The sequence below is a fragment of the Lissotriton helveticus genome, chromosome 1_1, assembly GCF_964261635.1.
Source record: "Lissotriton helveticus chromosome 1_1, aLisHel1.1, whole genome shotgun sequence".
NCBI lineage: Eukaryota > Metazoa > Chordata > Amphibia > Caudata > Salamandridae > Lissotriton > Lissotriton helveticus.
Genome location: NC_136057.1, coordinates 960,342,433 through 960,355,506, shown reverse-complemented (window position 1 = coordinate 960,355,506; position 13,074 = coordinate 960,342,433). Strand labels below are relative to the sequence as shown.

General features: G+C 45.0%; 1 protein-coding gene across 1 annotated transcript in view; it reads right to left on the bottom strand.

Moving 5' to 3' along the window:
* Positions 1-13,074, bottom strand: part of ITIH5 (inter-alpha-trypsin inhibitor heavy chain 5) — a 295,211-nt gene that overhangs the window by 83,679 nt on the left and 198,458 nt on the right. The window contains exon 9 of the mRNA XM_078677098.1: positions 650-959. Coding sequence (XP_078533224.1) covers positions 650-959 — 310 coding nt within the window. The remainder of the gene's footprint in view (positions 1-649; positions 960-13,074) is intronic.

The window sequence follows — 13,074 nt, the reverse complement described above, 5'->3', positions numbered from 1 at the left end:
GCTAGCTGATGGACCCTGAATGCACATGGGCAATAAACATAGAATACGGCTGGGAACAAATAATTAATGAATGACTCATAAAAATACTGATGGACAAACAATTGACATGGCCATGAAATAGTTCGATCCAGTAGGACATTTAATTCCAAAGATATCCTGATGTTCAGAGTTCACAGAAGGAGATTTCCTGCACGGACTCAATGGTGATGCTATGAATGCTATCGTTCATATCGGATCTTGGTTTAGTATTCAATGCTACTCATTAGTGTGCACATCGTAAAATGTAGAATACTTGCAAAAGATGCAGCCGTATATATATATATATATATAAATTGGCGACTCAACAACGGGGCCCGATTTCTAACCTTGCTTACCCACTGGTTCATGTTTTAGGGTCCTGAAAACTTTCCTTGATTTCCCTGGGCCCGTGGCTGTTTTCTGCTAAAACTGGTCATGAGTGATTCTATTGAGTGCTACATGAAATGGCCATCTGCAGAGCTGTGTATATAACATTAAAAAATAAAAATGTAAGCACACTCAGCAGCTTTAGAGTGCCTGTTTTGGTCCCCAACATTGTGAGGCGACCACAGCACGATGAAGGCAAAGGTGAAGTAATTGTCATCGCATTAGCACTACTCCCCGTACCAACCCTTTCAGCTGTGCCGCCGCATCTTCCTCCACCTGGATCCTCCGCATCATGCCGCAGTTTTCCAGGGACATTTTTTCGAGAAGCTTGTAGTCCACGTCGAAGCCGATGCCAATGCTGAACAGGCAGAACTTGTTGTGGATCGCGTTCTTTGTACTGCCCAGGATGCTTGACGTCTGTGTGACGCCAACCGTGGGTCGCCCGTCCGTCAGAAAGATGATCAGTGACACACTGCGCTCGTGCCGGCCATGCTGCGTTATGTAGTCACTGAGCAACTTCGCGCCCGTCTGGATAGCACCGTTGATGTTAGTGCCTATAAAGACAGTAAAGGAAAATAAGTGTTTCGTTTTTGTATTATCAAAGTAATGGAATTTAGCATTGAACACGCATTAATCAGTCTTAAGAGCTATAATAGTAAGCTGAAGGCTGGAATAATTTAGAATTGGGCTGTGACTTTCAATAGAGCAATAAGGGCGGAAACGAGTCAGTCTTTGCATGCATAAGACTAAAGGAAACATTTAGGGGTAGACTAACTAAGCTATTGCGCCGTGTTTGCGTCACAAAAGTGATGCAAAACGGAGCAAAATCTTTTTTACCTAATTTACTTTCCAGCGCTAAACTTGTTTAACGCTGGAAATAAAGTAAAAATAATGCGAAGAAGCGCATAGCGCTGCTTCGCATTACTTTGAGCCATGGGGGAGTGCGAAGGGTGGTCCATGGCGTTCCCACGCAACCACCCAAGGTTTCTCACGCTAAACTCTATTTACTAAACACAGTAGATTGGATTTAGTGCGAGAAAACTGCACACTTTTAAACTAGGTGCAAGGATGGAGAAATGCTTAAATTTCTCTTTCCTTTTCCGACTTTGCATGCTTGCAGCAATGTGCAGCACACATACAAAGTGGAAAAAAGCTTTCCCTCATGTCTAGGCATAGTATTTTACACAAGAAGGGTACCCTTCTTGTACAAAACCTATACTAGACTCACACACACCCCAGCGCTATAGCACTAAGGTGGTGCATAGCGCACAGCAGCTGTAATCAGCAACAATGCAAGGGAAAGGGTAGGAGAGAGCCATATCTTTGAAAATATGGCGCTCTCCTGCTCCTTCCCTGTCTCGCGAGAGGCTGCACTGCGTTGAGAGCAATTTTGGTAAATCTCCCCCTTAGACTTTTGTGGGGCAGAGAGACTACTGTAATTCATAATTTATCCTGCCTCTGCAAATGTACAGCTCACCCACCCCATTTAGTGCAGGGTGAACCACTGGGTTACTGTCAACAGAGCCGCATGTATCCCTTAACAGTTTACCCATCTTCCACTGGACTGCGAGGTCAGAGTGACCTTTGCCCACCCCTCTTTATGAAAGAGCGACCATCACTAGGGGGCCAATTCACAGAACTAATCTGAGACAAAATTCTAAACTTACTACTTTTGTTATTCACAGAAGACATTTAGTAGTAGTAAAGTTAGGATTTTGTTTTAAATTAAACTTAACTTAAACTTAAATTAAACCTAGGTTTGTCTTAAGTTCTGGTCTTAAGACAAAATACAAAATCCTAATTTAAGACAAAATCCTAACCTAAAACAAAATCCTAACTTTACTACTACTAAATGCCTTCTGTGAACACCAAAAGTAGTAAGTTTAGGATTTTATCTCAGATTAGTTCTGTGAATCGGCCCCTAGATTTCCATGTCCTGCAGCACGATGCATGGTGGTCACAGAAAAGGAAATCTCCCAATGGCCTGGCCGTCTCACACAGGGAGTACCTCTCTGTACAACAGGACCATTATTTCAAGCTTAATTTAAAGGCAAGGTATAGAGCATTTATGCAGCACTGCCAACAGTAAAATAGTGAAACACACCCCAAGAAAAATCCCACACCAATTTAGAAACATAGAGTAAAATTTAATAAACTATTTGAACCCAAAATGACAAAAATCCAATCAGTAGAACCGGAGAGATGCAATTTTAAAGTGTTAAGTGAAAAAAGTGCCTAGAAGCACAAATCGCCAACTTTGGTTATCTGGTTGTGCCGGACCGGGACCTAGGGCCAGATGTAGGTCGGCAAATACCGGTCGGTAACGGCTGATTTCGGCCGTTACTGACCGGTATTTGCCAATGGAGATGTAGGGGCCTCAAAACATACAGAATTTGTATATTTACCGATTCGGTAAATTTGCCGATTCTGTAAAATACCGAATCAGTAAATTTACCGAATCGATAAATACAGATGTAGGTGGCACTGAAAACAGTGCCACAGACCAGTACCGATTCGTTATTTACCATGTAATACTATTGCATGGTAAATAACGAATTCTAGTGTACATGCACATCTGTGCATGTACACCTGTGCCATTTGGCACACATACATGCCCTAAGGGCATGTATGCGTGTCACATGGTACACAAGCCAGAAACAGGGGTGCAACAGGGTGTCAAAGTGACACCCTGTCCCCCTTGTCAAATCGGTAATTTTACCGATTCGGTAATTACCGAATCGGTATTTGCCATTGATTCCTATGGCCTTCAAGGCCCATAGGAATCAATTACAAATACCGATTCTGTAATTCCAGAATCGGTAAATACCGAATCCTACCGATTCGGTATTTGATACAGAATAATTACCTACATTAGATTTACCGATTCATGAATACCGAATCGGTAAAATTCGGTATTTATGAATCGGTAAATCTAATTTACCTACATCGGGCCCCAAGTCACAAGTTCAGGTCGAATGCGATGGAGCATGGGAGAGCTACATGGACCAAGTTAGGCCCACTGAACAAAGGTACTCTATATCCTGGTTGTGAAGTCCTGCGTCATGATTGTGTCACACAGCAGAGACAATGGCAGGTCCTTATGTGCATATGCGTTGTGCAGTGGCAGTTCGAAGGGAGCTGTGGTGGCTTTGTGAGCTCGGTGCATGGAGATGCATCAAGCAGCGGTGGTTCCGATGAGCTGCTGTGGCAATGAGAGGTTTGTGTGGAGAGATGCATCACGCAGCAGCAGTTTTGGGGAGCTGCAGTGGCGATGTGATGTCCCGAGTGAAAATGTATGGCAGAGCAGAAGTTTTAAGGGGCTGCGGACTGCGATGCAAAGTTCTGCATCAGGAATGTGTTGCACAGTCTTGTGAGGCTATGCATTGCGCTGTGTTGGTTCTGCTGGGACTACAGATGAGCTAGCTGAACACCTTCAGGCCCACTTTCAAGGGTCCAGGACTGGGTGGCACCACTTGGGGGGGGCAGAACTCACAGCTGGTAGAGTCCAGGTGCTGGGTTCACGGTTGTTGGGACCGGTTCTGTTCATGAGGCTCTGATCAGGAGGCAAGCAAACTGGCCCTTGCAGTCAGTCTGGTGGTCCTGGGTTCACGATGCAGGTCCAGTCTTTCACTCAGGCAGCAGGGCAGCACGCAGCAGAGCAGCAGGGCAAGACAGTAGTCGTTTTTCTTGCAGAGCAGCACAGTGTGTCCAGTGTTTATACCTGATGTTTATTTTGAAGTAGGAAAAGGTTGTGGAGATTTCAACCCCCAGAGGTGTTTGGAATTTCCTGGCTCCCTGCCCTGGCCGCAGATTGTCTAGGGGGTGAATTAAAATACGACTTTACCATTAAACAGGGTTTAAATTACAATTCTTTAGACACTAAACTTAACATTCCTACCTGCTCCAAATTGAAAGTTATCACTTATTTAATGTAATACTTTAACCTAATGCTATCCTGTAGGACAGGTAGGCCTTGGAGTAGTGAAAAATGAGTTTTCACTACCAGGACACGTAGAAATTAAGTGTACCTGTCTGATTCTCTTTTAAATGCACTACACCCTCCCCTAAGGGCTGTTTAGGGCCCATCCTAGAGGTGCCTTTTTATCTACTACAAAGGAATGCTTTGTCCTGTCAGAAGGTTTATTTTGCCAGGGCAAAATGGCAGTTTAAAACTGCACCAACGGGCTATCTGGCAGGCCTGAGATGTTTAAAGGGCTACTTAAGTGGGTGGCACAATCAGTGCTGCAGGCCCACTAGTAGCATTTAATTAACATGCCCTGGGTACATGTACTACCGCTCTACTAGGGACTTACAAGTAAATCAAATATGCCAATTGAGTGTAGGCTAATTTTACCATGTTTAAATGAGAGAGAACAAGTACTTTAGCACCGGTTTGCAGTAGTAAAGTGCACAGAGTCCTAAGGCCAACCAAAACAAGATCAGCGAAAATGAAGGAGGAAGGCAAAACATTTGGGGGTAGGACCACTATAAGGCTGTCAGGTCTAACAAGAATCAGCTTCAGGCTTTAACTCCATGCACATATCTAAAGGGGATACAATTAGCAGAATACTTTGCACAAAAAATACTTACATGAAAGAATTGAGAACTAAAAGCAGGAATATTTTGAGTGAACAGTGGGTGAATTCTTATTCTTCTAATGCCACACCAGGTATTACAGAACTTGGGTTGTTGAGGAAAATGTGAAATAATTGTAACTTTGTTAGTCAATTGGCAATAAAGTTGAAAGTGTCATATTCTCAATTATCATATTCCCCGTTTTATCTCAAAACTCATATTAAAGAAAAGCTGTTCCAATATACGACACAGAAAAACACATAAGATGATGGACGGAATGTTGCACAATGGCAAAACATTCACCCCCAGTCACAGATCTGGGTTTAATCCATCGTTATTTTGCTCACCAAGCCACCCCAGTTCAGACATGGCCATATGCAAATCAGTCTTGACTCTGTGCCTCATGGGAACAGTCCATCCCGAACTGCCAAGCCATGTCTTCCCTGGACCGGAATCAAGCATCCTAGGACCGGTTTCTGGCTATCAGCCGTCTTCAGCCAGGATAGCTTGACTCCAGTGGCTTAGTGAGCAAGGGACCCACGTCTGGGCATACCCTTCCCACATAGGGTGAACAGAAAACAGACAAGATGATGGACGGAATGTTGCACAATGGCAAAACATTCACCCCCTGTCACAGATCTGGGTTTAATCCATCGTTATTTTGCTCACCAAGCCACCCCAGTTCAGACACGGCCATATGCAAATCAGTCTTGACCCTGTGCCTCATGGGAACAATCCAGCCCGAACTGCCAAGCCATGTCTTCCCTGGACCGGAATCAAGCATCCTAGGACCAGTTTCTGGCTATCAGCCGTCTTCAGCCAGGATAGCTTGACTCCAGTGGCTCAGTGAGCAAGGGACCCACGTCTGGGCATACCCTTCCCACATAGGGTGAACAGCAAAACACACAAGATGATGGACGGAATGTTGCACAATGGCAAAACATTCACCCCCTGTCACAGATCTGGGTTTAATCCATCGTTATTTTGCTCACCAAGCCACCCCAGTTCAGACATGGCCATACGCAAATCAGTCTTCACCCTGTGCCTAATGGGAACAGTCCAGCCCGAACTGCCAAGCCATGTCTTGAGAAGCTTGTTTCCGGTCCAGGGAAGGCATGGCTTGGCAGTTCGGGCTGGACTGTTCCCATGAGATACAGGGTCAGACTAATTTGCATATGGCCATGTCTGAACTGGGGTGGCACAGTGGGCTAAAGAATGGTGATGGATTAAACCCAGATCAGTTGACTGGGGGTGAGTGCTTGTATTGTCAACGCTCCGTCCATCATTTCCTTTGGTTTTGCTTTGTTCACCATAAGTTGGCAGGGTATGCTCAGACGTGAGTCCCATGCTCACTTTGCCACTGGATTCAAGCAAGCCCGGCTGAAGACGGCTGCAATGCCAGAAACCGGTCCTGGGAAGCTTGTTTCCGGTCCAGGGAAGGCATGGCTTGGCAGTTCGGGCTGGACTGTTCCCATGAGGCACAGGGTCAGACTGATTTGCATATGGCCATGTCTGAACTGGGGTGGCAGAGTCGGCTAAAGAATGGTGATGGATTAAACCCAGATCAGTTGACTGGGGGTGAGTGCTTGTATTGTCAACGCTCCGTCCATCATTTCCTTTGGTTTTGCTTTGTTCGCCATAAGTTGGCAGGGTATGCTCACACGTGAGTCCCTTGCTCACTTTGCCACTGTATTCAAGCAAGCCCGGCTGAAGACGGCTGCAATGCCAGAAACCGGTCCTGGGAAGCTTGTTTCCGGTCCAGGGAAGGCATGGCTTGGCAGTTCGGGCTGGACTGTTCCCATGAGGCACAGGGTCAGACTGATTTGAATATGGCCATGTCTGAACTGGGGTGGCACAGTGGGCTAAAGAATGGTGATGGATTAAACCCAGATCAGTTGACTGGGGGTGAGTGCTTGTATTGTCAACGCTCCGTCCATCATTTCCTTTGGCTTTGCTTTGTTCGCCATAAGTTGGCAGGGTATGCTCAGACGTGAGTCCCTTGCTCACTTTGCCACTGGATTCAAGCAAGCCCGGCTGAAGACGGCTGCAATGCCAGAAACCGGTCCTGGGAAGCTTGTTTCCGGTCCAGGGAAGGCATGGCTTGGCAGTTCGGGCTGGACTGTTCCCATGAGGCACAGGGTCTGACTGATTTGCATATGTCCATGTCTGAACTAGGGTGGCAGAGTGGGCTATAGAATGGTGATGGATTAAACCCAGATCAGTTGACTGGAGGTGAGTGCTTGTATTGTCAACGCTCCGTCCATCATTTCCGTTGGTTTTCCCCCCCAATATACGAAACACCTTTCTCAGAAAGCACGCATCAGATACATATGACAAATAACTAGTGAAAAAGAGGAAGGATTTGTCTAACGATAAGGCTGAAGTTGACTTAAGGTGAACCAACTCCGAGATTAGTGATAATAAAAATATCTATTAAATCATGGCGCCCTTCATTAAGATGATGGGGGTTTCAACTACGTTTGGCAAAGTAGACTTCCAGTTTCAAATGGTTGAATGATGAGCAAGGAGAAGGACAATACTCTACTGAGAGAATTCTTTTATTTACTGTAAGGTCAGAGTGATTGGTGAAGTGACCCATGTCAACAGAGTTGAGCTGTCTTAACAGAGGTGACATCAACAAACGGTGTGAGGTTAAACATGTACATAGTTCGGCAAGAGATTCCCAGATGTGGCTATGGGCTTTCTGTTGTGCTAAGGCAGGGTAATGTTGCCCTCTTCTGGCCTCTATTTCAAAGTTGTTGGGCACAGAATAATTTACATCACAAGGTAGCTTTGCTGCTCCCTCCAGCTTTGAAAAAAGCACAACACAGTGGAGTCAGATTCTCCCACTTGGGTCACTTCTCCTCTGGTCACTGTACTGATTCTCTCCCACAACCCTCTCTTCTGTTTGGTTCTGTCAAAGCACTTAGTGAAGTAGTCTGGCTCAGGGATATCACACTGAACTGTCTACAGCAGCTACTCCAAATAACATGTCAATCCTTCAGACTTTCGCCCTTATAGCTTCCCACTGGCTAGCTTTGGAATTCCACTTTTATGTCTGCCTGGGGCAAAGGATTAGGTGGGTTGTCTGTCTGTCAGCAGGGGCATTGCACAAAGATGCAATAGTGTAGTAATACAAGGTGTCACATACACACACTTACAGAACTGTAATTGAGTGGAAAGACTGCAGTCTCCCACCCCGTAAATACCTCAAAACAATAAAGTATTTCAAGCTGCATATTTCTGTCAAGAATGGGGATGACAACCTTTCTGTAAGCCTCATCCTCAGCCTCAAAACTATAACATGCCATCCGCAGGCATGGCATGTTTAATTACTCATATTTGAAATCCAATATGTGCAATACAGCAAGGGAGGCTTCTCCATGTTACTTACACACAGACACATACACACACACATACACACACACGTTTGGCAGATTCTTGTAAACAAATCTGCTCTACTATTGTGTGTTTGGGTGAATGAGTTATTAAATGTGTGTGTTTATGAAGCTGGGTCTCTAGCTGGAAGTGGAATACATCCTGTCTAAGAGGGGACCCTTCCTACTAGTCAGGATGAATAAGTGCACACCTAAGTTTGCCTGTGCTCACCCTCTGGTAGCTTGGCACAGAGCAGTCAGGCTAAACTACAGAGGCAATGTGGAAGCATTGTATATAACCCACAGTAACACAGTGAAAACACCACAAATGGACATCACATTAGTTTAGAAGAATTAAGTATCTTTATCTAAACCAAACAAGAGTAAAACTACAAAAATCCAACATACTGATATCAAAATATGACTTTAGAAAGTAAAATCAGTTTTATCAATAGGAAACTATGGATCTGTCACTTTTAGCACAAAGTACCTGGGATGCGTCAAAATTGCAAGTAAAAAATAGACACAGGGAAGGTGATGCATCAGTTCCTAACACACAGGAATGATGATGCTTTAGTTCTTTACTCCAAGGGAGGTGATTTGTTGGTTCCTTACTGCCACGCAGGGGAGGTGATGCTACGGTTCCTTACTGGAGAGGAGGTGATGCGTCAGTTTCTTACTGTATGTGAAGGAGATGCATTGGTTTCTTACTGTAGCCCAGCAATGTTGTCTATTTGGTGCCCAGGTACGAAACGTGGAAAATACGGACGTGCCGGTGGTGATGCAGTGAGGGCAAACCAGTTGCTGCGTCAATTTCTCTAGCCAGCGACCAGCAATGCTTCAATTCTTCTTGACTCCCAGCAGTGCCTGCATTGGAGTATGGTGTGGTGATCTTCGATGTCGGAGATCATTGAACGAATTTCAGCCACAAGAAGGGCAGAGTATCAGTTTTCTTCAGAGCTTCAGTTCTTGGCAACTTTCTGTAGCAGAAACAACCTCCAGAGGTCCAGAACTGGAATAGGCCTCTCCTGGTAGGTCATAACTTCCAGCAATGGAGTTCAAGGAAGCTGTAGGTGAGGTCTTTGTGTCCCTGAAGCCAGCAGACACAAGTCCTTGGAGATTCTTCTCAAGCAGGTTCACAGCAAAGTCTAGTCTTTGTTCTCTTCCTTGGTAGAAGTAGCAACTGCAGGCCAACCCAGCAAAGCACCACACCGAAAAGGGTCAGCCTCCTCCTCACAGTTACTCAGCTCTTCTCCTTGGCAGAGGATCTTCTTGATTCCAGGAATGAACTAAATTTCTGGGGTCTTAGGTCTAATATTTATACTCCATTTTCTCTTTGTAATTTTTGTTCCAAGAGTCTCTGAACTCAGTAAAACCAGTTCTGTGCTCCCTGATCCAGCTTCACTACAGAAGGTGGAGACCGCATTTTGCAGAGCAGACACAATGCAGAAAGGTCTATTCAGCCTGGCAATGAGCCAGGCAGCCAGGAAAGGCAGGACACACCATAACCCCCTTTATGACTGACTAGAGTAAATGCACAGCCCTAGCTCCTGTAACTCCTAAACCAAACGGCGAATACACAAACAGGCAGAGGCACACAGAATGGTTAAGCAAGAAAATACCCACTTTCTGAAAGTGGCATTTTCAAACACACAATTTAAAAACCACCTTTACTAAAAGGTGTGTCATTAAAGTCTAAGTTTAGAGAGCCTAAACTCCAAATTTAAAGCTGTTCCCAATTGAGAGTTACACAGGTAAAATGTTACAGTGCAGCTCCAATGATAGCCTATGGGGAGCTGGTCCTTGCAATATAGTGAAAAATGAAATGCACAGTATTTCGCTATCAGGACATTTAAAACAAACCAGTACATTTCCTACCTTTAACATACACTGCATCCTGCCCATGGGGGTACCTTGGGCCTACCTTATGGATGCCTTACGTGTAAGGAAAGGAAAGGGTAGGACCTGGCAAGTGGGGGCACTTGCCAGGTCGGCATGCAGTTCAAAGCTGCACTCACAGACACTGCAGTGGCAGGTCTGAGACACCTTTGAAAGAGCTACTTGGATGGGTGTCACAACAAGTGCTGCAGGGTCACTAGTAGCATTTGATTTACAGGCCTTGGGCACACACAGTGCACTCTACAAGGGACTTACCAATATATCAAATATGCCAATCATGGAGAACCAATCAGAATTACAATTTACACAAGGAGCAGTACCAAAGTGCCCAGAGCACATAAACCAGCAAAAATGAAGTCCAGCATACAGGAAAAAATACAGGAGGCAGAGACAAAAAGTCAGGGGACACCACACCAAGGATGCCAGGTCTACGATGGGCTGACAGAATAGAGTGGTTAATAATATTGATTTTAGCTGACTCTACAACCCATATTCATCTCCTTCTTCAGACTAAATGTAGAGAAACATCTAACAATGAGATTAAAAATTAGCAGCTTCCTGCCATCATTACAATTAACAGTAACCATCGCACTGCATCCTATTGCATTGCATGTCACATCTCCTCTGTATTACCCTGCAGACCGGCAACCACGTTGCTCCATCAATCTACCTGCTCATGTAAACATTTCTTCACTATGTTTGACTTTGCAAGGTCCAGTGGCGTCAAACGGTGTTTTAGACTCCCTTATTTCAACTAATTTTTCATTCTTTTGTGATTGTGTTAGTAGCTAGCCCGTTACAGTTGCCCTTACATACACACTAATCAGATGGAAAACTCTCCCTTTTTAAAGTTATCTCTATGTTTGAACAACACACTGTAGTGCTGGGCGACCACACTGGGTTAATCCATACAGTGATATACTTACATGTAGCCCAACACACAGATAAACAACTTCTATCCCCAGGATCACTCAATGAGGTTAATAAGGGAAGCTGGCACTAGAGCTTTAGTATTCAGGTTCCATTGATGACAGCCTTAGGTAGTAGATGGCAATGTGTGATCATAATATCATTGTTTTAGGACTACTGACAGAAAAATAAAGTAATATATGACCAGTCCTTGGAAATTAGACAAATTATGCAGCCAAGATGCCAGGTCCAGGCATTACTTGTTGATCCAGTGGATTTAGATTCTGGGACTTGTAGCCTTATTCCATTATACAACCAGGACTACAAGTCCCATAATTAAAAGAATTCTTTTTACCGGATCTGCTCATCTTAGACCTGGAAAATGTGTCAGTTATGACTGCCTTATATGTCCAGCCTATATAAAACTATAACTTGCCTGGCACCTATTGTGAGCTTACCAAGAACTTACAGTGGGCAGTGGGCTTAAGGCCTGCCCATTGTTTACCATTGGCTGGATTTAGTGTCACTCTCATTTGCTTGCTTCTTATCCATCTTGTTTCACTCTCTTTTGTCCGTGTGCTTTTATGTGCTTTTCTAGTCTGTGTCCTTTTCTTCCCCACCAACGCTGCTCTCTAATTTCTTTTTGCTAAAGCACTCAACAAGTGCATGTTTTTGTCCAGTTGTCTCCTTTTTGTGCTTCTCCATGAGCCTAATCTGCCACTATGGTCCCCATTTCCTAGGGCCTGTATTTATTATAAGTCGGCACCCAGCATACATCATTGGGGGCTGTTGGGGGATACCTGGAGGAGGAGCCCCTGGGTCCCTGTGGCCCAGCTATCTCTGCATGCAGCGGGAAATGGTATTTCTTCTGCCCACAGGTGCTACTTATGCTGCTCCCTCCAGGCGGAGCAATCTCTTGATCTGTTTCCCTGCCCGCATCTGTATGGCAGGAAAGCAGATCAAAAGTCTGCTCCTAGCTGGGAGAAGTATTTTTACAGCTACCTGCCTCTGGCAGCTGACTGTTGCGTTTACATGTAATTACTGTTTGAGACATAAACACTTACCTCGTATAGCGCGAGGGAGAACTTGCTATGTTTAGAACATGGAACGTTGTACATGCCATTGGAGGTTAGAGTCAGTTACGACTGGACTACCAGTGAGCAGGACGTGCGGGCATTTTCTCCTTGAATAATTTGGTAAAGGAGTTTTCCTCACCTTTGTAGTCAAGGAGGCATTTACTTAACAAATTTGGCAACTAACTGGCTCCCCAAGCAACCGGTTATAGAGATAAGAATTAAGAGAGTCCATTTTAAAGTTGTGCCATGATGGACATTTGGGGATTGTGTAAAGCAAAAGGAGAATTATCGGTGGCCTGGCATTGATGGCAAAATTGAAAAAGAATTGTTAGAGATTGTGAGCTATGCGTGGATGTAGGTATGTCAGAGGTGTTGTTGAAACCCCAACTGTTTCCTGTACCTCGTCTTGAGATGGCTTGAGAGATGTTGGGAGTGGACATCATTGGGCTGAACGAGGGTCAAAATGGTAAATCTTGATTGCACATAGATGGGTCTGAACTGAGGTGGCGAAGTGAGCTATACATCAATCAATCACGTGTTTGTTAAGCGCGACTACTCACCCGTAAAGGTCTCAAGGCACTGGGGAGTAGGGGAGGTACAGGTTCCAGTCCATCAAGGAGGGGGTCTGTCGGAGAGCCAAGGTTTCTCGTGAAGATGGGGAGTGATGCTGTCTGTCTGAGGTGGAGTGGTAGAGCGTTCCAATCTCTGGCGGCGAGGAAGGAGAAGGAGCAGGCTCCTGATTTGGTCTTTCTGGTGTGGGGGACCACGGCGTAGGAGAGTTGGGCTGACCCTAGGGTCCTTTGGGGTACGTGGAATTTGAGTCGGCTGTTCAG